Raw genomic sequence first — 26,522 nt, forward strand, 5'->3', positions numbered from 1 at the left:
CTCAAGTCTGTTGTGAAGCACATGGTCAAATGCCTTTTCAAAAAAGTTTTGGAAGTCAAGAAGATGCATGGGCTAACTTAGATATTTGAGCTAAATAGCTTCATTATGCAGGCTGGTTCATTTAGATATGCAGGCTAGTTAACTCATATGGCCTGAATATTCAGCTTATAATCTCCAAAAGACCAGTTCATTCCTTACACTGGTTAACTGTGTTCCCTGCAATTACTTTTGTACAACAGCAGATATATGGAGTTTGGTCATATTAGCTAAGACCTCTTGAATAGTAGTACAGGCTAAATAGTTTACTTGTGTTCTATATGGTGTTCCTGTGTGCTTAAGAATAGAAAATTAAATCTTACTTTGCATTCTCTGGGAAGTCATTATTTAGGACAACAACTTCCATTCAAATTATAGACACATAAATGGATACACACCTACAACTTATACAAAATTGTCAATTTTTCCTCTGGTTATAGAATCTGTATTTTACTTGATGCATGAACTTTTTTCTTTTGTAGAAAATACTAGTGCCTGGAAGCATATTATGGGTGGAGATGTTAAAGTTGACATATACAGAAGTGCCAAAAAATGTCCACATGGTTTATCAAGTTGCTTATGGCCCCATTCTAGTGATGGAAATGTTTATGTACCATATGTTTTGATGTCAAATTTTGGTAAGTTAATTGTCCTTTTAAAACTATTTACTTTCATGATTTGGAAGTGCCGGTGTTGGACTGGGGTGTACAAAGTTAAAAATCACACAACACCAGGTTATAGCCCAACAGGTTTATTTGGAAGCACTAGCTTTCGGAGCGCTGCTCCTTCGTTTGTGTGTGTGAGTGAGTTAGTGTGTGTGTAGTGTAGTGAGGTCAACTGTAGTGTGACATGAATCCAAGGTTCCAGTTGAGGCCATCCCCATCGGTACCCATACACGCACACGCACACTCTCTCACAGACAGACAGACAGACACACTCCTACAGACCCAGACACTCACGCAAACCCTCTCTCATACACAAGCTCTCTCTCATACGCTCACGCATACACTCCCACACTCACACACACACCCTCTCACAGACATATACCCCTTTACACTTCTCGCGCACACTTAGATATAAGTTTGTGGGGTGAATTTGTACTTGCAGAATTACATTTTATTTTGCTCAAAAACTGCATGAGTCCATGTAAGATTCTGTAAATCCCTATTTTATAAATAGAATCAGTCTGAACACTGGGGCACAGACAGCCTCGCACAGGGCATCTCACACCTTCAATGCATTATCTGGGCCAACATGGCACCTATTGTTAAAGTTCACTTGAGAATGTAACTTTAAGAATGTTCTGGAATTTACATATGAAAGAAATGAAACCAACATGCCCATTTTAAAACACGAGAGATTTAACAAACAATCCAGGTCTCTTTCAATGTATAATCTCAGTTACATCACACTGTAAACTTTTGCTTTAATTCTGTGTTTTACAATCTTATTCTCCGCAACCACCCGATGAAGGAGCAGTGCTCCAAAAGCTAGTCCTTCCAAATAAACCTGTTGAACTATAACCTGGTGTTGTGTGATTTTTACCTTTGATTTCATGGCTTACTAAATATTAAAAGATAAAATAGAAAGTTTTCAAAAAATTATATACTTCAGTTGAAGAATTATATAACTTTTACAATATATATTAGTCAAAGAGGACAGACATGCATGGTATGTATTTGCAATATTGCAGGTGAGTGGATGGCCTAGTTAAACATTATATAAACTTTGTGTCTAAAGTAACATGCACAGCTAAAACATAATACTACCTCACCTTATTTTCCATACAGCTGGTCAAAATAAAAATGGAGATTGTCAATGTAAAATTGTTATCTTTCATTGATGCGGTCTGTCTACCCATGACTTTCTATCAGTGGAGTGGCAAAGTTTAAGTCAAGGAAATCTAATAGGAACAGCAGGGAGGGTCTGATTAATGAAGACTTTTATAGACACAAACTGGAAGAATTAGGTTGGGAGCAACTGTTTGAAGGTAAATCTACATTTAAAATGTGGGAGTCTTTTAAAGGCCAGTTGATCAAAATTCAGGACAAGTATGTTCCTGTGAGGATGAAATTTTGAAAGGTAGTCAAGAAAAATAAGGAAGCATATGTATGGTTTAGGAAACAGAAATTAAACAAGGCCCTCGATGCGTATAAAAGAAGCAGAAAAGACCTTAAACAAGAAATTAAGGCTAGAAAAGGCCATGAAATATCTTTGGCTAGGAGGATTAAGGAGAATCCCAAGGCATTTTAAATGTCTATTAGGAGCAAAAGAGTAACTAAGGAAAGGGTGGATCTATTCAAGGACAGGAGGGAATTTATGCCTGGAGCCAGAGGAAGTGGATGAGGTCTTTAACAGGTACTTCATATTGATATGCACCAAGTGGAAGGACATGGATAATGTTAAAATTAAGAAGGAGTATATTGATATTCTGGGGAATGTCAATCTTAAGGAGTAAAAAGTATTGGGTGTTTTGAGAAGCAGTAAGGTAGACAAGTACCCAGGTTCTGACGGGCGGCAAGGGAGGAGATTTCTGGGGCCTTGATCAAGATCTTTGTATCCTCTTCAGTCACAGGTGAGGTCCCAGAAGATTGGAGAACAGCCAATGTTGTTCCTTTGTTTAAGAAGGACAGTAGGGATAATCCAGGAAATTATAGGCCAGTAAGTCTTATAAATTATTGGAGAAAATTTTAGGAACTGGATTGCATGATTTTGGAGAAGAATGGACTTATTCGGGATAGTCAGTAGGGCTTTCTGTGGTGGGCTGGGGGTCTTGTCTCACAAACTTGAAGTGATGAATATGACTGAAGGTAGGACAGTAGGTGTTGTCCACATGGACTTTACTAAAACATTTGACAACGTCCCTTATGGTAGGCTGGCCCAGAATATTAAATCGCAAGGCATCCATGGTGAATTAGCAAGTTGGTTGTAAAACTGGCTTGGTCTTAGAACACAGAGTGTAGTTATGAAGGAAAGTGTTTTTTCTGTCTGGAGGTCTGTGACCAGTAGTGTTCAATGCTTGGACTTGTGTTGTTTGTAGTATATAGCAATGATTTGGATGACAATCTAGGTGGCCTGATTAGTAAATTTGCAGGTGACATGAAAATTGATGGATCAGTGGATATTGAGGAAGGTAATCAAAGGTTACAGCAGGATATAAATCAATTGGAATGTTGGGTGGAGAAATGGCAAATGGAGTTTAATCCGGTCAGATATGAAGTGATGGATTTTGGGGGGTCAAATGCATGAGGAAGGTATACGTTAAATGGCAGGACCCCTAGGAGTGTTGATATACAGAGAGTGTAAGTCTGTAGTTCCCTGAAAGTGGCATCATAAGTGGACAAGAAGACATAGGCAGTAAGTCATGTTACAGCTTGAGTGTCAGAGGCTGAGGGAGTGACCTGATGGAAGTATTTAAAATTATGAGAGGCATGGATAGGTGTACAGTCAAAACCTTTTTCTCAGGATGAAAATATCAAATACTCCGGGCACAGGTTTAAGACGAGAGGTGAAAAGATGTGCGAGGTAAGTTTTTTTTACACAGAGGGTGATAAATACCTGGAATGTACTGGCAGAGGAGATAGTAGAAGCAGATACAACAGCAATGTTCAAGAAGCATTTGAGCAAGCACATGAACGTGCAGGGGATAGAGGATATGTATATACAGGCAGATAGGATTAGTATTGAATGGCATCATGGTTGGCACAGACATGGTGAGCTGAAGGGCCTATTCCTGTGTTTCATTGTTTAATGTTCTATGTCATTGAGTCAGTTTTCCCAGTAAAACCTAACAAGAAAAGTGAAGGACGTCCCTTCACACAGATGACTTTAAACTTTTAGAGATAATGAGCTAGACAAAGAATTGTTTTCTGTAGCTTGCTTTCCCTGGAACAGGTTTCTTAGTCATAGAGTCATAGAAATTTACAGCATGGAAACAGACCCTTCGGTCCATTTTGTCCATGCTGACCAGATATCCCAACCTAATCTAGTCCCATTTGCCAACACTTGGTCCGTATCCCTCTAAAACCTTCCTATTCATATACCCATCCAGATGCCTTTTAAATGTTGCAATTGTACTAGCCTCCACCACTTCCTCTGGCAGCTTATTCCATATAAGTACCATCCTCTGCATGAAAAAGTTGCCCCTTTGGTCCCTTTTATATCTTTTCCCCCTCACCCTAAACCTATGCCTTCTAGTTCTGGATTCCCCCACCCCTTGCTTAAAGCCCGAGGGCTAGAGCATGAGGGGTGACCAGGAACCTGTCCCTTTCTTAACATTTGCCAGAATGAATTAGAAAGATTTGTAGGTTGGCAGTCAACCTGCTTGGCCACATTATGAACACCATTTCTATGGCCATCAAGTCTTAGGTAGGTTTTGAGCCTGGAGTGTCTAGCTCAGAGACAGAGATGCTAACTACTGCATTTGAGCTCCCAGTCGTCAAAAGGTTTCCTTAGTGAGTTTGGAGGTGCGGGATCTCTTCATGAAAACTTAGAAAAAAAGATTATGCTTCTATTGACTTCACCATCCCAGAAATAGCCAGAACCTCCCCAGCACAGTAGTATTTAACTTAATACCTGTTCATACTCTCAAGGTCAAAAAACCTCACTTGTTTGCTTTATCTTACCCAAGGCCTCTTATGGAGAGTCCAGGGCAGGGCAGCTTCACAACCAGAGGTTAAAATCCATTCTCAAAAAATCCAGCAGCAGGTGAAGCTTCACTGTCCAACTCCACTTCTTTCAAGGACCACCCTTCAGAGTTCCATGAAATCCTAGGTTCCCATTTCACAATGATGCCAAACGGAGAGAACTCTGCACGGTACTAAACTTCAGCAGCGGCACTGAAATCCTATCAAATTCCACAAACCTCTTACCCAGTGTTGCCTAAGACCTGAATTGCTCCAAAGTGCAAACAAATACTTTAGGACACCAAAATAGGAGGATTAGTAATTTGTAGATGGGAAAGGATATTACAAAGGGACATAGATGGATTTTGAGTGGATAAACTGTCACAGATGAAGCACAGAGTAGAAAAAGCAAGTGTGAGATCACATGTTTCATATCTAAAAGAAAACTGTGGCTTGTCCCATTCACCATGATCTAGTCTGCCAAGCTACTGAGCCATGAGGATTTGTAGTCATTGGTGGGTTCCCTCAAGTGCAAAGAGGCATTGAAGTACACTCACGGTGCTCAGAGGTCCATACCATCACCAAACAAGATTTCTGACGAGCAAGGAATTTCACATTTTTAATTTCAGTTTCATTTGTGACCACAGGAAGCAGTTCCTATAGGCATGCAGCCACTATCTAGAGAGCTGTCACAGTGCTTACATTGTACACCTAGATTCTGCAAATGTTTGCCCCTCTCCCTGCATCATTGCCAGGGCTGACTATGGGAGACCATGGCTAATGACTCCAATGTGAAACTTTCAGACTGACGGCAAACAGCCACTACAGTGCAGCACAAACAGCCACTAAAGCCATGATTGATGAGATGGCTGGGCATCTGAAAGTGTGCCTCCATTGCCATCAGCCATTCAGGAGGAGCATTTCTTTGTTAGTACTTGTACTCAATGTACTGGAGCTCCAGAATAGCCTTTTGTTTGCCTTGCCCTGTATAACCTAACTTAACAACAGCTTGAGAACTTGGAATGTGGGCCAGCCATTTGGCTTCCTGGATGAGAAATAAGGGATGTCTGACAAAGGTGCAGAAGGAGCAAACTCTGATGCTAAGGATGCTGAGAAAGCTAAGGAAATGGTGCAATTTGACAGATGAAGCCCAAGAGAACCTGATAGTAGTTAGGTTTGAGAACAAATATTTTGCATGAACATTTGTGGACATTTCAGAAATGATAGGCAATTACTGCCCTCAAGGAAGGTCTTGTTTTATAACAGTGAAACATTATAACTCTCTATTTGTCATACATTGTACATTATAATGCACCTTTTGCAGTAAAATGTTCCTTTTCGTTTTGCTGACCAGGTCATATTTTGGAGTTCTGTAGGCTTACATGGTAGGCATGTATGGATAATGCAAAGCTTAGTTTACAAATGCCACTCATTTATAAAACAAATGTTATGCTGATTGAATCCTGAGGGACAATAATGTAGCTTACATTCTCATTTCTCAAAGGATAAGACATTCCAGCTGATAACTGTGAAGAGAACCTCAGAACTATTTGCAATACTCTGGATGATGTGCATATGAGTATGTAGGGTAATCATGGCCACTCATGGTAGTCTACAATGAAATGGGAATACAGTATTGTGTTGGTAATGCCACGAGACTAGTAATCTGGAGATATGAGATAAAAGCCCTGAGGTCTTGGTTATTGATGTTTAAATTCAGTGAATAAATCCTGAGCATTAGTTTACTTCCAATTGGAGACCTTGAAAGTACAATTGATTGTTGTAAAAGCTCAGCTGGCTTTAGAGAGGGAAATCTGCCCTATTAACCAGTCTGACCGACATGTGCTTCCAGATACAAGTAAGAAAGTTTGATTCTTCTCCCCTCTGAAATAGGTTAGCAAAGCATTGGTTTGAGAGCAATTGGTGTTCGGCAACAAATGTCAGCAAAACCAACTTCCCACAAAAGAATTAACAGAAGTTGGAAAACTTTATAGAGTAAATGAAACCAAAGGAATGCAGATAAGGTTTTCTGTTATTGTTTTCTTTAGTGATGTATAGACGATTTATAACTATACATCCAAGATAACTTCAATATTCTTTAACCTCCCCTTTTCTCACACTAATGTGAGTAGTGGAAACCTACTGACTCCTTTGCTGCCTTGCCTCAGATGACTTTGGCAGGTTTCTTCTGGTAGCCTAGGGCCTAGAGGACCCTGGCTTACTGTTTGGACTACTGCACCAATGCAGGTAAAATTTATTCAACTAAGCTGATGATAGCATGTGGGTGAGAGTCAAAACGTGTAGTGCTGGAAAAGTACAGCAGGTCAGGTAGCATCCTGAGGAGCAGGAGAATCGACATTCCGGCCATAAGCCCTTCATGAGGAATAAAATGGGTCCCTGACATATATGAAGTGGTGCAGTAGGCCACCCTGAGTACCCTGAATTCCTTGGTTGTCCATCTATTCATTCCTTCTCTGTGTTGATGGTCATGGGCACCTCCTTCACCTTTTGAGGGATGGCACACTTAGAGATAAAGGCCAGGGTTCCCTGGCCCTGTCTCACCAAGCCAGTGAATAAATGTGTCCAGTACTCAATGAAGTGAAAATGAGAGTAAATATCCAGCAGATATTGACAGTCTACTTGGAGTCTTGCTGGAGCCATGACATCAGGCAAAACTTGGTCAGACTTCTGTATCCTGTGGTTTAGTCTATGAGAGGTGTTTGGCACATCTCCCGGACATTCCCCTGCTTGCCTCTCCATTTCTGTCAGCTCATTAATGGCTGAGTACAGAGATTCATCAGCTGTATTGAACTCAACAGGGGCATGTTCTCCAGCAGTTCTACAAGTGTTAGAGACCTCAGCTATTTCTTTCATCATTATTGTGGGTCATGTCACTGCAGTGCTCACCAGTAGGTGACCCTGAGCCGACTCTAAACACATTACCCATTGCGATGAATGTTTCTGCATTGGTGGAGGAGGAGGTGGATTTCCTTGATGGTGCATTCTCTGGAGCTAACTGGACAACTCCCCAGTTGCCTGCATGGGTGCAACTCCAACAACACCCAAGAAGCTTGACACTATCCAGGGCAAAGCAGCTACATGATTGGCACCATACCCATAAGCATCCATTCCTTCCACAATTAACTGACACTGAGGAGCAGCAGTGTGTACCGGTTACAAGATACACTGCAGAAATTCACCAAGGTACTTTATATGGCACCTTCCAAACCTATGAGCACTTCTAGAAGGACATGGGCAGCAGATACATGAAAACATCACCACCTGCAAACTCCCCTTCAACCCACTCACCATCCTTACTTGGAAATACATTAGTGTTCCTTCAGTATAACTGGATAAAAGTCCTAGAGCTCCCTTGTTAACAGTATCATGAGTGTACCAATAACACATAGACTGCAGCAGTTTAGAACGCAGCTCACCACCACTACCTCAGTGGGCAATAAATGATAAGCTAGCCAATGATGTTCAAATCCCTTTAATGATTTTTTAAAAAAATGACTCCAAATATAATTGCCACAGGTTTTCATGAGAACAGTCTAGTCTGTACTGTGACTTTACGGAAAATAGCACTGCCGTAATTCACTTACAAATGTGTGCCAATGTTTGAGCCCCACTGCTCCTGGATCTTTACAAAACTTAAAGATTTGATCAATTTAATCACTTTCCCCAATTTTCCAGTCTGATTAACTCAAATTAAAAGAAAACACTGACCAGGTTTCAGTATATAAAAGGAAATTACTATTTATATCACAAATAGATCAGTTCTAAACACCATGATTGTGGTTGTTGGAGCTTAGTTATCTCAGCTCCAGGATATTTCTGCAGAAGTTCCTCAGAGTAGTCTCCTAGGCCCAACCATATTTAGCTGCTTCATCAATGACCTTCCCTCCATCATAAGGTCAGAAGTGGAGATGTTTACTGATCATTGCGCAATGTTCACCATTTGTGACTCCTCAGATACTGAAGCAGTCCATGTTCAAATGCAACAAGATCTGGACAATATCCACGCTTGGAGTGACAAGTGGCAAGTAACAGTCACACCATATGTCAGGAAATGATAATTTCCAATAAGAGACAATCCAATCACTGTCCCTTGACATTAAATGATGTTACCATCACTGATATTCCCACTATCAGCATCTTGGGGATTACCATTGACCAGAAACTCAACTGGACTCACTATAAAAACACAGTGGCTACAAGACCTGCTAGGAAAGCTGTGAGTAACTCACCACCTGAGTGTGATGGAATATTTCATCACATGAGCTGCACCCAGTGACTGAGATTCATCAGTAAGGTTCACTAATGTCCGAAGGAAACTGCCATCCTTACCTGGCGTATATGTGGCTCAGGTTCAGTAATGTGGTTGACTCTTAATTGCCCTCCGGACAATTTAAGGATAGGCAATAAATGCCAGTCTAGTCAGTGACATCCTAAACCCACGAATGAATGAAAAAAATTGCATGTGCCTGTGTCTTTAGCAAAGAATTGAAAGATCAGATATGAAAAGGACTTGGAAGAAGAAGGACACTGCACTGCCTGGATCAGTGCAGCTGCAACAATGTCCATGAAGCTTGACTCCATCCAGGACAAAGTAGTCTGCTTGATTGACACCACACCTACAAGCATCCACTTCCTCCACCACCAATACTTAATAGCAGCAGAGTGTATAATCTACACGATGCACTGCAGAAATTCACCAATGATCGTTAGATAGCATCTTCCAAACCCAGGACCACTTCCAGCTAGAAGGACAAGGGCAGCAGATACTGTACATGGGAACACCACCTGCAATTTCCCCTCCAAGCCATTCACCATTTTGACTTGGAAAATATCACTGTTCTTTCACTGTCGCTGGATCAAAACCCTGAAATTCTCTCCCTAAAGGTATTGTGGGTTACCCAACAGCATATTCAAGAAGGCAGTTCACCACTAGGGACAGGCGGTAAATGCTGGCCAGCCAGCAACATCCACATTCCATCTGTGAAATAAAAAAGAAAAAAAATGAACCCATAACTCTACAAATATCTACACTTTAACCATTCTCACCCCATAAATACACATGCAGACAGCCATAGAATAAAAACCAAAAATGGTGTAAATGGAGAAAAAAATTCCTCAGGGAATGCAGTCCAGTACCATTAGTGTCAGTGCAGTGTCCTTCTTCTTCCAAGTCCTTTACATATCTGATCTTTCAATTCTTTGCTAAAGACACAGGCACATGCAATTTTTTTCATTCATTCGTGGGTTTAGGATGTCACTGACTAGACTGGCATTTATTGCCTATCCTTAAATTGTCCGGAGGGCAATTAAGAGTCAACCACATTACTGAACCTGAGCCACATATACGCCAGGTAAGGATGGCAGTTTCCTTCGGACATTAGTGAACCTTACTGATGAATCTCAGTCACTGGGTGCAGCTCATATTAAATAGTGGGAGAAAGTAGATAGCTATCTATCAGTTCTTGGGTCCTTCTCTGCAGTGAGAGGGCAAGAGAGAGAGATGCTATCTTCTTACAGTCTGGAGGCTTTCAGGCCATCTGTCCCTCTGCCTAGAAGCCAATCAGAGAATTGTTGTCATGCAGATGATTCCCGGCCTATACATCTGGGCCTGATTGAAAAACCAAGCATCGATCTGTTTCTGGATAAAACCTGTCCTGTTCACACACTTAAGAGTGCCGTTGACTGTTTAACATCATCCCCAAAGCAAATATAAACACAACCCACAATGAATTTCAGTGACTTCTCTTTGAAATTGCAACAACTCCTTTTATAGTTCTTCGTTTAAAACAATTATTTTCCTATTTTGATCCACAATTAAAAATAAATTAAAACATATGATCTTTACATTGCAAGGTGAATATCTCCAGTCAGTGCTCTTGGCAGAAATCACATGAGTGCAGCAAATCAGGAGGACCATTGGTACATTTTGTCCCAAACAGAAATTTCAGTGCAGGTGGCCAAATTAAAACTGAGAATCCAGAAAAAGGATACTCTTTAGAACATTTGATAAAAGTAAGGAGACACTTCCTTCAAACCAAACTCTTGCACCAGCTGTAGAAACTAAGGAATAAGATTATATAGAATAATACACCATCAATGGTACTCATTCAGCCCCTTGAGACTGTGCTGGCTCTTTGAAAGAGTTTTCCATTTAGTTCCACTCCCTTTCGTTTTCCCTGTAACCCTGCAAGCCTACTTCCTCTTTCAGTATTTACTCAAATCCATTTTGAAATTTGCAGAATTTCAAAATCTGGAAATAATGGAACTGATCTGAATTTGTCTTATATACCTGAAAATGGAGCTTCAATTCCATAATCAGAATGATATGCAATTAACTGGTTTTCCCCCTATAGTTTCAAGAAGCATTTTGCAGATCATAACATCTCACTGTGTTAAGGATATAGTGGGAGCTTCGATAATTACCTTATTCTATAGTTACTAAAGCTCCTGCCATTGAAAATACTAGAACTCTCTATTACTCCAGCAAAACTCCATAGAAGTTTGAATACTATTATATTTCCCTTAACTTTATATTCAGGAAACAATCCTGGGTTCTCAAGACCCCCCGAACAATTGAGCTTCCTCATCCTTGGTAACATTCTAGTATATGTCCATTGTACCTTGTCAAAGACTTTACTATTCTTCCTAAGGTCTGACACCAGAATTGAACACCATACTCCAGCCAGGACCGAACCAGTGATTTATTACATTAAATACTTTTAACATAACTACTTTGCTTTTGTGTTCTGCCTCTTTTATGACACATACATCTATAAATCATTTATGTCACTGGCTAGGCTGGAATTTATTGCCTATCCTAAACTGTCCGGAGAGCAGCTAGGAGTCGACCACATTGCTGAATCTGAGCCACATATAGGCCAGACTAGGTAAGGTACTTCAGCAAGGAAACAAACTTAAAATAAATAAAGGAGTGTTGTATACCTGCAAATGTAATGTAGACTTTGGTCTGAAAAATCCTATGAATATCTATCTTTGTTTCCATATACAAACAACACAAACAGCAGTGAAGTATGAACAAAATGGTTTCAAATTTTAATTGTGATCATTGGAAAAATAATTATTGCAAACTGTTTGACATCTTTTGTAGATCAAAACGAGCAATTATTGTTGCGTATTGCCTTGGATGAGTTTGGATTTTTGACATGTGTCAAGTTTAAACACAGAGTATTTGAGAGTGACTACATTCAAATTGTTTCGGAGTCAGGGTAAGTGACAAAGATACTTGTATAAAGGGTTTAATTGACTCCCTGCCAAGCCGTCACCTCTTTTGGGTATTCCTTTCTATTTCTCTGGGAATGCTGGTGATGAACTTTGTTCCATCCCATCATTTCTACATCTGCTGAGCATGGGTTCTGGGTTTTGCTGTTTACCTGATGAATGATCAAACTATTCAAAATTATTTTTATCATGTTTTCAGCAACCATAATTTTAATCAAGACAATTATTTCACAAAAGATTGTATTAATATGATCTCCAGTGTTGTCTTCAATATATTTTAATAACTTGGTTAAAATGTTAATGAAAGATCTAAGCCTGCCTTAAAAGTTTTGGTGAGAAATAAAAAAATTTGCAGGTGCTGGCTCCAAAGTAGATAGGCAGGGGACTGGAAGAACACAGCAAGCCAGGCAGGAGAAGTTGACATTTCGGGTGTAACACTTTTTCAGGACTGGGGATGGGTGCAGGCGGAGCTGCAGACAAAGGGGATGGCAGGGGTAGGTGGTGAATCGAGGATAAGGGTCAAGAGTGTGGTGCTTGAAAAGCACAGCAGGTCAAGCAGCATCCGAGGAGCAGGAAAATCGACGTTTCGGGCAAAAGTGCAGTCAGGTCGAAAGTTGGTCTTGGTTGGTCAATGGGAGGAATGAATCCAGTTAGTTGCAGGGAGGAGTGGAAGGGAGCGGGAGGGAGGGAGGGTGGACGGATGCTGGGAAGGGAATTGGGGGATGGGAAGCAAGTTTATTTGAAATTGGAGAACCCAATGTTGAGTGGGCTGTCGGCTGTCCAGGCGGAAGATGAGGTGTTGTTCCTTCAATTTGCGGTGTGGTTCGTTATGGCAATGGAGGAGGCCAAGGATGGTCATGTTATAAAAGGAATGAGAAAGGGAATTGAAATGGGTGGGACTGGAAGGTCAGGTTGCCCCCTGCAAGCTCGGCTGCAATACCCCTGCAAGCCCGGCTGCAATGTTTGGCAAACTGTTCCCTAAGCTTATGTTCGGTCTCCCCGATACAGAGAAGACCACATCAGGAGCACCTGATACAGTAAACTAGGTTGGAAGATAGGCAGGTGAACCTCTGACTCACCTGTAAGGACTGTTTGGGGCCCGATGCTGTCTTCGATGTAACAGAGAAAGAGTTGGGACGCAGTGCCTGTATAGGTAATAAAAAGCGACTGTTCAATACAGCCAACAAAGAGGCAGACATAGCGTGGGCCCTTGCGGGTGCCCATGACCACCCCCTTGATTTGGAGAAATGAGAGGAGTTAAAGGAAAAGTTGTTGAGGGTGAGGACCAGTTCGGTGAGGTGAAGGATGGTATTGGTGGTGGAGTTTGAATGGGTCAATTGGAGGGGAAGAAGTGGAGGGCCTGGAGGTCATCCTATGGACATGTGTATGGACTGCAGCATTCACTTGCTCCACAACAACCCCAGTTCACCATCAAACTGGCTGACAAAGACAGGGCGGTGGTAGTCTGGAGAACGGACTTATATGTCGCCGAAGCTGAACGCGAAATCTCCAACAGCATGTCCTACCTCCCCCTTGCCCACAACTCCACCGTGACATATCAGGCCAAAATCACTTGCACTGTCAGTGCCTCTGGTGATCTCACCTCTACTGACTCCAAACTTGTAGTACCCAGCCCCACACTGTCCAGTTCTACCTGCTCCCCAAGATTCACAAGCCTAACTACCCTGGCCAACCCATCATCTTGGTATGCTCCTGGCCCACCAAGCTCATCTCGTCCTATCTCCACCACATCGTCTCCCCCGTGCTTCAGGCACTTCACACCTAATCTGCAACACTACCCATGCCCTCTATCTCTTCAGCAACTTCCGCTTCCCTGGACCCCAGTGCTTTACCTTCATTAAGGATGTGCAGTCCTTATATACATGCATATCCCATAAGGATTGGCTTCATGCGCTCCATTTCTTCCTTTCCATCAGACCCATCCAGTCCCCCACCACCAATACCCTCCTCCGCCTCCTGGTCTTCACCCTCAACAACTTTTCCTTTAACTCCTCTCATTTCCTCCAAATCAAGAGGGTAGCCATGGGCACCCAGATGGGCCCAAGCTATGGCTGCCTCTTTGTTGGCTACATCAAACAGTCCCTCTTCAGTACCTACTGCCCCAACTCTCTGCTGTTACATCAATGACTGCATTGGTGCAGCATCCTGCATCCAGGCTGAACTGGAGCAGTTCATCCACTTGGCCCACAACTTCCACCCCACCCTCAAATTCACTTGGTCCAACTCGGACACTTCCCTCCCCTTTCTTGATGTCACCATTTCTGGTGACAATCTCCAGATGGATGTTCACTACAAACCCACAGACTCCCATAACTACCTGGGCTACCCCATCTCCCACGCAGCATCCTGCAAAAACTTCATCCCATTCTCCCAATTCTTCCGCCTCCGCTGTATCTGCTCGGAGGAGACATTTCACACATGAGCATCCCAGATGTCCACCTATTTCAAATAACATGCTTTTCCTCCCTCTGTCATCCAGACAGCCCTCTGCCGCATCACCTCCATTTCCCCCTTGTCCTCATTTACCACCCCATCAGCGTCTGCATCCAAAGCATCATTCTTAAACACTTCCGCCAACTCCAACTAGACCCCACCACGAAGAACATCTTCCCCTCCCCACCCCTCTCTGCCTTCCGCAAAGACTGTGTCTTCGACAGTCCTTGATTTGCGTCACTCTCCCCACTGAACCCCAGGTACCTTCCCCTGCAACCAGAAAAAATGCAAAACCTGGTGGCACACCACCGCCCTCATCTCCATCCAGGGCTCCAGCCAGTCCTTCCAGGTGAGACAGAGGTTCACCTGCTTCTCCTCCAACCTAGATTACTGCAACAGGTGCTCCTGATGTGGTCTTCTCTATGTCGGGCAGAACGAGCGTAAACATAGGGAACAGTTTGCCGAGCATCGCAGTCTGGCCCGCACAGGGTGACTGGACCTAAATGTCCTTCAGGTCATGTACACATCAGCCCCTTTAAATTTCCCCAAGTATACCGCTGTGGAAAAGAATTTAAAGAAGCCGTGCACTTAAAAAGTTCACTCCAAAGTTACATTGATCAGCATGCATTTATATGGCATGCTTCCTTATTCTGTGAGGACTAAAGAGTTTCTTTACCTTATTCAAAAACACAATGAGTAAACTGGAAAATAAATTATCAATATTTTATTTCAGCAACAAGTTACATTGCACCTTTAATGTTGAAAACAAAATTCCAAGGTGCTCAGATCTTTTTATTTACAATGTCCAATTTCAATTAGGAACCGATCATAGATTAGGCAATGCTAGGCCAGCAGTGATTTAATCATTGATGTTTAGTGAACAACCTGACAGATTGTTAAAACACGAGTATAGTGATATTTTTGAGTCTCAGCTCATTTTATTAAGCAATTTAAATTTAGCTGGATTTAAATTATTAAACTCTCCTCAATCACAGCAAGTCATTTCCTCTATTTCAACTGAAAGAATTTTCACATTTAAGATTTGGAAACTGTATAAATTATTAACCTTAGAGATAATTGTTTACTTGAGGAAGTTAATGCCAGTTAAAATCCATTTAAAATGGTAAATTTCAAAGTATTCTAACTGCTTTTGGAACATATCAAAAAGAACAATTAGATGACAGAAAAAGGGGTACATGACAAAACAAAAGAAGCTTCACACAGAAGCTTCCAGGAACGGGACTGAAAAGTAGAAATCAATTTTTCTGTGCCTACCCTCCCAAAAAGATTTCTCCCCTACTCTTTTTATCTTCTCTGACATACTGCTAATATTATTTTCATCCAAACTGCAGTCGCTTGAGATATTTTTCTGTGTTAAAAACCATAAATAAATGCAATTTGTCGTTCTTCTCATTACTCAGCATATCTCAGCTACTCACAATACTAGCCTACTTTGTTCCCATTGCTTGAAGATCCCTCCCCAGATCTGCTGAACCAGAGATAACATTACTTTTTCCCTCTCAATGTACATCATGATTATCAAGCCTCATCTCAGAGTAATATACTTTATATTTTTTATATTTATATTCTTTATAAATCCCAAAACCATAATCCCAGTGCTCTTTAATCTGAAAATTACTCCTAGTCCTGCCACTCCTGAAATTTTCTTCATGAATCTCAGGTTCATATCTCAAGTGAATCCAAATATCGTGATGTTCCCAAAATTACCACTGCAGCATTCGTGAATCTCCAAAACACCCTCACTTTATTTTTGTGGGGATTAGATTTTGTCAATATTCTGCTTTGGAGTATGGTGGGAGCTTGTGGAACCGCTGCATTGATCTTTCATATAAGAGGTTGCAAATTCAATGGTTATTTGGAACCGCATGATGTCCAAGTTCCTATGCTTCCTACCTGACCAGTCATGGCTAGCTCTTCCAGCTCCTCTACCAATATCTGCCGCTCATTTCCATTCAGTGCTAGGGTTTTACTTCGACCTCTCTTGGAAGATTGCACAACACCCAGTAGATCAGGATTTGTGTAGCATGATGAAACAATTGATGGACCAGTATTTTCTTGTCTGCCTATTTTGTATACAAGTATATAAATTTCCATCCCTCCTATGACAAGTGACAATAACATTGAAGTTCTCCCCCACAGAAGACATTAAGCATCACGTATCCTTAGCCTTTTTTCAGAGGAATCCATGAAACCTCACAGCATTCATCAAGTGTTCAGAAAGGATTGACAAGGATATTGCCTGGGTTGAGGGTCTAAGCTGTACGACAGGCTGAATAGGCTGGGACTGTTTTTCCCTTGAGCATCGGAAGCTGAGGGGTCACCTTATTGAGGTTTATAAAATCATGAGGGGCATGGGTAGGGTAAATAGACAAGGTCTTTTCCCTGGGTTGGGGGAGTCCACAACTAGAGGGCTTAGATTTAGGGTGAGAGGGGAAAGATTTAAAAGGGGCCTAAGGGGCAACTTTTTCACACAGAGGGTGGTACATGTATGGAATGAGCTGCCAGAGGATGTGGTGAAGGCTGGTACAATTATAACATTTAAAAGGCATATGAATGGGTACATGAATAGGAAGGGTTCAGTGTGATATAGGCCAAGTGCTGGGAAATGGGACCAGATTAATTTAGGATATTAGATCGGCATGGATGGGTTGGACCAAAGGTTCTGTTTCCGTGCCAAACATCTCTATGACTCTAAGTGTTGGTGCTGAGGAGTCCAAAAAACAAGTTCACCCAACTATATGTCATCTCAGCCCACCAATGGTAAATCCAGCTGGGGGCAGTGCACTTCAGGGATGATGATGATAATGGAGGAATATGAGATTTATTACTTTTTTAAAAATCTAATACTAACTTGGAGCTCAGAACACAATAGTAGATGCTGAAAAATTGAAAATTATTTGATTCACAAGTATTCACTTCACCAACATTGAAAAATCAACATTTATAAAAGAAATTCCTCAGCTTATTATGCATAGTGACAGTATAAATGCGCTTGTGATGGATTTCCCACTAGAAATACTGAAACAATAGAAATATTCAGATATGTTAGAATTGTACTGCATATGGGAACAAGAGACAATTGTTATCACCAATCAGTATCTTAGATTATTTTATTGAATTTCACGTCTCATATTTTGAAAAGTAGAAACATTTATGTGTTGATTTTTATCTTGTAGTTGTACATCAACTTTAGGACCAGTAGGAGGACCACAAACAATATCACTACAGAAACCCGGCTGTGTGAAATTTTCAACAATACAACATCACTTGATGCATACAATTGGTTTTTATCATGAACATACCAGAAGTGATCGTGATAAATATATAGATATCAAACATGCAAATATTCTTAGTGGTAAGAAAATTCAAAACATTCTATGTAAACCATGTCTTGTACATTTGGTATTGCATTTTACAGTTGAAATTTAAATATTAGGGACAGCAAACAAATGGCTCTTACATGTGCAAGAAAGCACACCGAGATTAGAATTGTATTGACCCTATAGAAGAATCCAAAGTGTAGGAGAATATGATGAGAATTAAAGTTGCATCGGTCATGATTTTTATGGAGACCTTTTAAACCAAAAGAATCGTAAGGAAAGAATGATTCCAACAAAAAAGAACAAGATTTTACTTGGTATAACTTTTACTTTAACAATAGAATCAAAATCAAGATCAATTAAACATGAATTAACAGACATGCCTTGGTCAATGTATATTGCACATTATGCATTAAATGTTAGAAAAGAAAATAGATATCAGGGCCATGCATTCAGCGTATTTGGCACCAATTTCAGCCACAACATCCTTCAGAGCTCTGAACTCGCTTACGTAGAATTCCAGCTCATTTTCTTCAAAGAGTTAGCCAACAAAAACAGCATTCAGGATGAAGATCAGCCATGATCTACTTGATTAGTGGAGCAGGTTTGAGTGGTCATATAGCCTGTACTTGCTCCTGTTTCCTGAGTTCCTGATTCGCAACTGACAGCAGCTCCCAATCATTCCAAGTTCCATGGTACAGTCTTTGAACAAAAGGAGACGATTTTCATCATCTCCTCACCTTCACTTACAAGTCTTGATGATGTGGATAAACCTGTATTAGCTTTGTCCACGCCTTCAATGACAATTTTGTGCATTGTATGGTCGAATCTGGCTAATTCATTTCCTTAAGTCACAGAGAAAGGTATAGCAACTCTGAATTTGCCAACTTCTAGCTCCTGGATTCAGCCCTGCTTTTCTTCACTAAAGTAGTGCACTACTGGGCAATCTAAAGTTTGAGCTTTCCTTTCACTTAAGATCTGATTCAAAAACAAATCATTTGGAACCAGATTCATGCATTAAACAGAACATCAAACATCTTGCATACACTTCTCTCACCCCTTTTGGCCTAGAGCGTGGGACACTGCCACTGTGCTACAAGACCCTTTTAAAGCAACTGCACCAAATGTGGAGAACAATCCCATGATTCTGAAATTGAAAGTCTCATCTTATCAACTGATCTAACGAGACATTGATTGACGTGTGTAACTCTTCTAAGCAACTGTAAACAAATTAAACCAAATTATCAACCTTTAAAGAAACACTGTAATGAAAGAAAATCTCATCCCATCCAAGGGGCAGCAATGGCCTAATGCTATTGGCACTAGATTGTTAATCCAGGGACCCAGGTAATGTTTGCAGGTTTAAAATCCACCACAGCAGATGTGGAATTTGGAATCAGTAGAAATCTGAAAGTAAGAGCCTAAGGAAGAAACCACTGTCAATTGTCATAAAATCCCACCTGGATCACTAATGAGGAAGAAATCTGCTGATCTTACCTGTATGGCCTGCATGTAACTCCAGACTCACAGCAATGTAAATGACTCTTAACAATTAGGGATAGACAATAATGCTAGCCAAGCTCACATGTGAGCAGCCCTCTCAGAAAGTAAAAAAGGAGTTGCAGTTTATCCACAAGTGTACATGTGGAATATCTACTCTTCAAGGCTGCAAAATACACAAGGAAACTGCGAGTCACCTTAATATGTTATTGCGTGGGACTGCTGTGTGCAACACCCCTCCATGTTTTATCACTGATGCAAAGGGGAGTACTTTTACATAGGGAACTTCCCACTGGAACCCTGCAGTTTTGGAATGTGAGAACTAAGAGCCAGGGTTCAATGAATACTCTTTAAATCAGTTAAATCAAATAAATCAATTTGAGTCCAAAACTATGGGGCACTGTTTGAAATGTAGATGTTACCCTTTTAGGAGAGAGAAAGGAGATTTTCTTTTCTCTCAGAAGATTGTGTCACTTTTGAACTTCTGCCTCAGAGAGTGGTGGAGATGGGAGTCCTGAATTATTTTTAAAGCAGAGGTTAAATTCTTGGTAGATGAAAGATTATCAGGGGTAGGTGGGAATATTCAATTTAAAACACATTGATAAATGAATTTTCATTCTATTGTAATCTCTGATAGCATATGTGAAACCAAATTTCTCCCATTGGTGAGAAATTTACACTACATCAATTGCAAAAAGCCTGAAAATGCAGAACAGCTTTGCAGTGGTACAATGACTTCACTTCCTATTCATTTGTCTTATAGAGTCATAGAGATTTATAGCACGGAAACAGACTCTTTGGTCCAACTCATCCATGTTGACCAGATATCTCAACCTAATTTAGTCCCATTTGCCAGCACTTGGCCTATATCCCACTAAACGCTTCCTATTCATACACCCTTCCAGATGCCTTTTAAATGCTGCAATTGTACCAGCCTCCACCACTTTCTATGGCAGCTCATTCCATACACACACCACCCTCTGCTTGAAAATATTTCCCCTTAGGTCCCTTTTATATCTTGCCCCTCTCACCCTAAATCTATGCCCTCTACTTATGGACTCTCCCACCCCACGGAAAAGACTTTGTCTATTTATCCTATCCGAGTCTTCATGATTTTATAAATCTCTAATTAGGTCACCCCTCAGCCTCTGATGCTCCAGAGAAAACAGCTCCAGCCTATTCAGCCTCTCCCTATAGCTCAAATCCTCCAACCCGAGCAACATCCTTATAAATCTTTTCTGAACCCTTCCACATTTCACAGCATTCGTCCGATAGGAAGGAGACCAGAATTGCATGCAATATTCCAAAAGTGGCCTGACCAATGTCCTGTACAGCCGCAACATGACCTCCAAACTCCTGTACTCAATGCTCTGGCCAATAAGGGAAAACATACCAAATGCTACCTTCATTATCCTGTCTACTTGCGACTCTACTTGCAAGAAATTATGAACCTGCACTCTAAGGTCTCTTTGTTCAGCAAAACTCTCTAGGACCTTACCATTAAGCATATAAGTCCTGCTCTGATTTGCTTTTCCAAAATGCAGCACCTCGCATTTATCTAAATTAATCACCATCTGCCAATCCTCAGTCCATTGGCCTGTTTGTTCAAGATTCCATTGTACTATTAGGTAACCTTTGCTGTCCACCACCTCCAATTTTGGTGTCATCTGCAAATTTACTAGTATACCTCCTATGTTCACATCATTTATGTAAATAATGAAAAGTAGAGGACCCAGCACCAATCCTTGTGGCACTCCATTGGTCACAGACCTCTTGTCTGAAAAGCAACCCACCACCACCACTCTCTGTCTTCTACCTTTGAGCTAGTTCTGTATCCAACTGGCTAGTTCTCCCTGTATTCCATGAGATCTAACCTTGCTAATCAATCTCCCATGGGCAACTTGTCGAATGCCTTACTAAAATCCATATGGATCACATCCACTACTCTGCTCTCATGTATTCTCTTTGTTACTTCTTCAAAACACTCAATGAAGTTTGTGAGACATGATTTCCCATGCACAAAGACATTCTTACTATCCCTAATCAGTCCTTGCCTTTCCAAATACATGTACATCCTGTCCCTCAGGGTTCCCTCCAACAACTTGCCCACCACCAAGGTCAGGCTCACCGGTCTATACTTCCCTGGCTTTTCCTTACCACACTTCTTAAATAGTGGCACCACGTTAGCCAACCTCCAGTCTTCCGGCACCTCACCTGTGACTATCGATGATACATATATCTCAGCAAGAGGCCCAGCAAACACTTCCCTAACTTCCCACAGAGTTTTAGGGAGCACCTGAATCAGGTCCTGGGGATTTATCCACTTTTATGCATTTCAAGACATCCAGCATCTCCTCCTCTGTAATATGGACATTTTTAAAGACATCACCATCTATTTCCCTACATTCTATATCTTCCATGTCCTTTGCCACGTAAACAATGATACAAAATACCCGTTTAGTATCTCCCCATCTCCTGCGGATCCACACATAGGTTGCCTTGCTGATCTTTGAGGGGCCTTATTCTCTCCCTAGTTACCCTTTTGTCCTTAATAAAAAAAAACCCTTTGGATTCTCCTTAACCCTATTAGGATGTACATGTATTTGGAAAGGCAAGGACTGATTAGGGATAGTCAACATGGCTTGGTGCATGGGAAATCATGTCTCACAAACTTGATAGAGTTTTTTGAAGAAGTAACAAAGAGGATTGATGAGGGCAGAGCAGTAAATGTGATCTATATGGACTTCAGTAAGGCGTTCTACAAGGTTCCCCATGGGAGACTGATTAGCAAGGTTAGATCTCATGGAATACAGAGAGAACTAGCCATTTGGATACAGAACTGGCTCATAGAAGACAGAGGGTGGTGGTGGAGGGTTGTTTTTCAGACTGGAGGCCTGTGACCAGTGGATTGCCACAAGGATTGGTGCTGAGTCTTCTGCTTTTTATCATTTACATAAATGATTTGGATGCGAGCATAAGAGGTATAGTTAGTAAGTGCAGATGACACCAAAATTGGAGGTGTAGTGGACAGCGAAGAGGGTTACCTCAGATTACAACAGGATCTGGACCAGATGGGCCAATGGGCTGAGAAGTGGCAGATGGAGTTTAATTCAGATAAATGCGAGGTGCTGCATTTTGGGAAAGCAAATCTTAGCAGGATTTATACACTTAATGGTAAGGTCCTAGGGAGTGTTGCTGAACAAAGAGACCTTGGAGTACAGGTTCATAGCTCCTTGAAAGTGGAGTCGCGGGTAGATAGGATAGTGAAGAAGGCATTTGGTATGTTTTCCTTTATTGGTCAGAGTATTGAGTACAGGAGTTGGGAGGTCATGTGACTGTACAGGACATTGGTTAGGCCACTGTTGAAATATTGCGTGCAATTCTGGTCTCCTTCCTATTGGAAAGGTGTTGTGAAACCTGAAAGGGTCCAGAAAAGATTTACAAGGATGTTGCCAGGGTTGGAGAATTTTAGCTATAGGGTTGAACAGGCTGGGGCTGTTTTCCCTGGAGCGTTGGAGGCTGAGGGGTGACCTTATAGAGGTTTACAAAATTATGAGGGGCATGGATAGGATAAATAGGCAAAGTCTTTTCCCTGGGGTTGGGGAGTCCAGAACTAGAGGGCATAGGTTTAGAGTGAGAGGGGAAAGATATAAAAGAGACCTAAGGGGCAACTGTTTTACGCAGAGGGTGGTATGTGTATGGAATGAGCTGCCAGAGGATGTGGTGGAGGCTGGTACAATTGCAACATTTAAGAGGCACTTGGATGGGTATATGAATAGGAAGGGTTTGGAGGGATATGGGCCGGGTGCTGGCAGGTGGGACTAGATTGGTTTGGGATATCTGGTTGGCATGGATGGGTTGGACTGAAGGGTCTGTTTCGATGCTGTACATCTCTTTAACATATTTGCCAAAGGTATCTCATGTCCCCTCCTGATTTCCCTCTTAAATCTACTCCTACTGCTTTTATATTCTTTGAAGGATTCACTTGATCTATCCTGTCTATACCTGACATATGCTTCCTTCTTTCTCTTAACCAAAACCTCAATTTCTCCGGTCATCCAGCATTCCCTACACCTACCAGCCTTTCCTTTCACCCTCACAGGAATATACCGTCTCTGGACTCACATAATCTCATTTTTGAAGGCTTCCCATTTTCCAGCCATCCCTTTACCTGCAAACATCTGCCTTCAATCAGCTTTTGAAAGTTCTTGCCTAATACCATCATCTTTCTCCAATTTAGAACTTCAAGTTTTCGACCCGGTCTATCCTTTTCCATCACTTTTTAAAAACTGATAGAATTATGATTGCTAGCCCCAAAGTGTTCTCCCACTGACACCTCAATCACCTGCACTGCCATATTTCCTAAGAGTTGGTGAAGTTTTGTACCTTCTCTAGTAGGTACATCCACATAGTGAATCAGAAAACGTCATTGTACACACTTAATAAATTTCTCTCCATCTAAATCGTTAACACTATGGCAGTCCCAGTCTATGTTTGGAAAGTTAAAATGCCCTACCATAACTACCCTATTATTCTTACAGATAACTGAAATCTCCTTACAAATTTATTTCTCAATTTCCCACTGACTATTAGGGGGTCTATAATACAATCCCAATAAGATGATTATCCCTTCCTTGTTTTGCAGTTCCATCCAAATAACTTCTCTGGATGTATTCCCAGGATTATCCTAAGTTCAACTGTATTATTATCCCTTATCTAAAACACTCCCCCCCCCCCCCTCCCCTGCTTTCCCTTCTGTCCTTCCTGGACCATTAAGCTGTCAGTCCTATCCAGCCCTGAACCATGTTTCAGTAATTGCTACAGTATCCCAGTCCCATGTTCCTAAACATGCCCTGAGTTCATCTGCCTTTCCTGTTGCATTGAAGTAAATGCAGTTTCATTTATCAGTCCTACTTTGTTCTCTGCTTTGTTCCTTCCTGCCTTGACCATTTGACTTACTCCCTTTCCCAACTGTACCAGTCTCAGATCCCTTTCCTCACTATCTCCCTGGGTCCCACCATCCCACCTTACTAGTTTAAATCCTCCCAAGCAGCTCTAGCAAATCTCCCTGCCAGTATATTAGTCTCCTTCCAATTTAGGTGCAATCCGTCCTTCTTGTACAGGTCACTTCTACCCAGAAGAAATTCCAATGAACCAAAAATATGAATCCTTCTCCCATACACCAGCTCCTCAACCATGCATTCATCTGCTCTATCCTTCTATTCCTGCCCTCACTAGCTCGTAGCACCGGGACTAATCCAGATTTTACTACTCTCAAGGACCTCCTTTTTAAATTCCTGTCTAACTTTCTACATTCTCCCTTCAGAATCTCATCCTTTTCCCTTCCTTTGCCCTTGGTTTCAATGTATACAGTGACCGCCTGCTGGTCTCTCTCCCCTTTGAGAAAATTCTGCATTGTCCCTGAGGCATCCTTGATCCTGGCACCAAGGAAGCAACACACCATACTGCTGGCCACAGAAACATCTGTCTGTGCCTCTGACTAGAGAGTCCCCTATCACAATCAATCGCTTGGAACCCAACATACACCTGATTACATTAGAGCCTGCCAGAAACCTTGCTGTTCGTGCTTCATTCCCCTGAGAGTCCATCACCCCCTACATTTTCCAAAACAGTATACTTGTTTGAAATGTGAGAACCACAGAAGACTCCTGCACTATCTGCCTACTTTTCCTGTCTTTCCTGGAGTTAACCCATCTATGTGACTATACCTGCGGCTTTTCTCCCTTCCAAAAACTGCTATCCATCACTCCCCGTAGCTCTTGTAAATTCCTCATTGTCTCTAACTGTTGCTCCAACCAATCCATTCGATCTGATAGGATTCGCAACCAAAAACGCTTCCTGTGGGCATAATTGTCAGTAACATATAAACTATCCCACATCCGACAAGAAGAGCATATCACTATACTAGAATCTTAGAATCCTGACAGTGTGGATACAGGTCCTTCATTCCAACAAGTCCACACGAACCCTGGAAGAGGAAGCCACCCAGACCCATTCCCATACTACTCTACATTTACCCCAGACTAATGCACCTAACCTACACATCCCTGAACACTATGAGCAATTTAGCATGGACAATTCACCTAACCTGCTCACCTTTGGATTGGGGGAGGAAACCAGAACACCCAGAGGAAACTCATACAGACACGGGGAGAATGCACACCCTCTGCACAGACAGTCGCCTGAGGTGGGAATTGAGCCTGGGTCCCTGGCATTGGGTCCCTGAGGCAGCAGTGCTAACCGCTGAGCCACTCTGCCGCCCCAAAAGGCCATCTTTGTTCCTTCACAATCTACAAACCCAGGAAATAGCACTGTCTTTTTGCTCTTTAAAAAAAGTGCTCCAGGCTAACTTAGTATTTATGGTTTATATTTTTAAAATGTAATCAAGAGACAAATTTCAATAAAACATATAAACAAGAAAAAACCCACTCTACTCACTACTGTAGACTTACAGTAAGGTTACACATATTATACATTGTGATTTTTATCCATTATGATTTATACATGTATATTAATATCAAATATAAATCATTTATTGAATGGACCCCAGAGTTTTAATTGTTTTATTGTGTCATTTTTAACATTCATGGCTGCATTTAATGATATGTGTATTGATATCCCATATTTCTCTGTTCTTCTACCCATTTAAACAATTGCTTTCCAAGAATAGAGCTCCTTTGTTCTTCAAAGTATTCACACATAGTTAAATTGAGATTAATTTGCAAATCTTATGCTCATTCTATAAGTTTATTCATAGGTTGCTGCATTTTTGCAATCCTCTTCTGTCTTAACAATACATTACTGATCAAACAACAGTAGCCTAGGACATGAATGAGCATTGCAAAACTCCATTTTTCTAGATTTATTTAAGTTGCAATGGTCTTGAAGTTTGTAGTGTTGATTCAAGGTATGACCATAAGACAAAGGCATGGGCGGCACGGTGGCACAGTGGTTAGCACTGCTGCCTCACAGCGCCAGAGATCCGGGTTCAATTCCCGCCTCAGGCGACTGACTGTGTGGAGTTTGCACGTTCTCCCCGTGTCTGCGTGGGTTTCCTCCGGGTGCTCCGGTTTCCTCCCACAGTCCAAAGATGTGCAGGGTCAGGTGAATTGGCCATACTAAATTGCCCATAGTGTTAGGTAAGGGGTAAATGTAGGGATATGGGTGGGTTTCGCTTCGGCGGGTCGGTGTGGACTTGTTGGGCCGAAGGGCCTGTTTCCACACTGTAATCTAATCTAATCTAAAAATCTGAAGGAACATTGCTAGTGTATCGCTTAGTAAGGCA

General features: G+C 41.5%; 1 protein-coding gene across 1 annotated transcript in view; it reads left to right on the forward strand.

The window, feature by feature from the left end:
• The window catches only part of LOC122558118 (low choriolytic enzyme-like), a 110,159-nt gene that overhangs the window by 19,414 nt on the left and 64,223 nt on the right, over window positions 1-26,522 (forward strand). Inside the window, exons 2-4 of the mRNA XM_087996199.1 lie at window positions 519-674; window positions 11,791-11,908; window positions 17,573-17,751. Coding sequence (XP_087852325.1) covers window positions 519-674; window positions 11,791-11,908; window positions 17,573-17,751 — 453 coding nt within the window. The remainder of the gene's footprint in view (window positions 1-518; window positions 675-11,790; window positions 11,909-17,572; window positions 17,752-26,522) is intronic.

Source organism: Chiloscyllium plagiosum, unplaced genomic scaffold, assembly GCF_037043375.1.
Source record: "Chiloscyllium plagiosum isolate Xiang-an unplaced genomic scaffold, Cpla_swu_hap1 HiC_scaffold_18, whole genome shotgun sequence".
NCBI classification, from domain to species: domain Eukaryota; kingdom Metazoa; phylum Chordata; class Chondrichthyes; order Orectolobiformes; family Hemiscylliidae; genus Chiloscyllium; species Chiloscyllium plagiosum.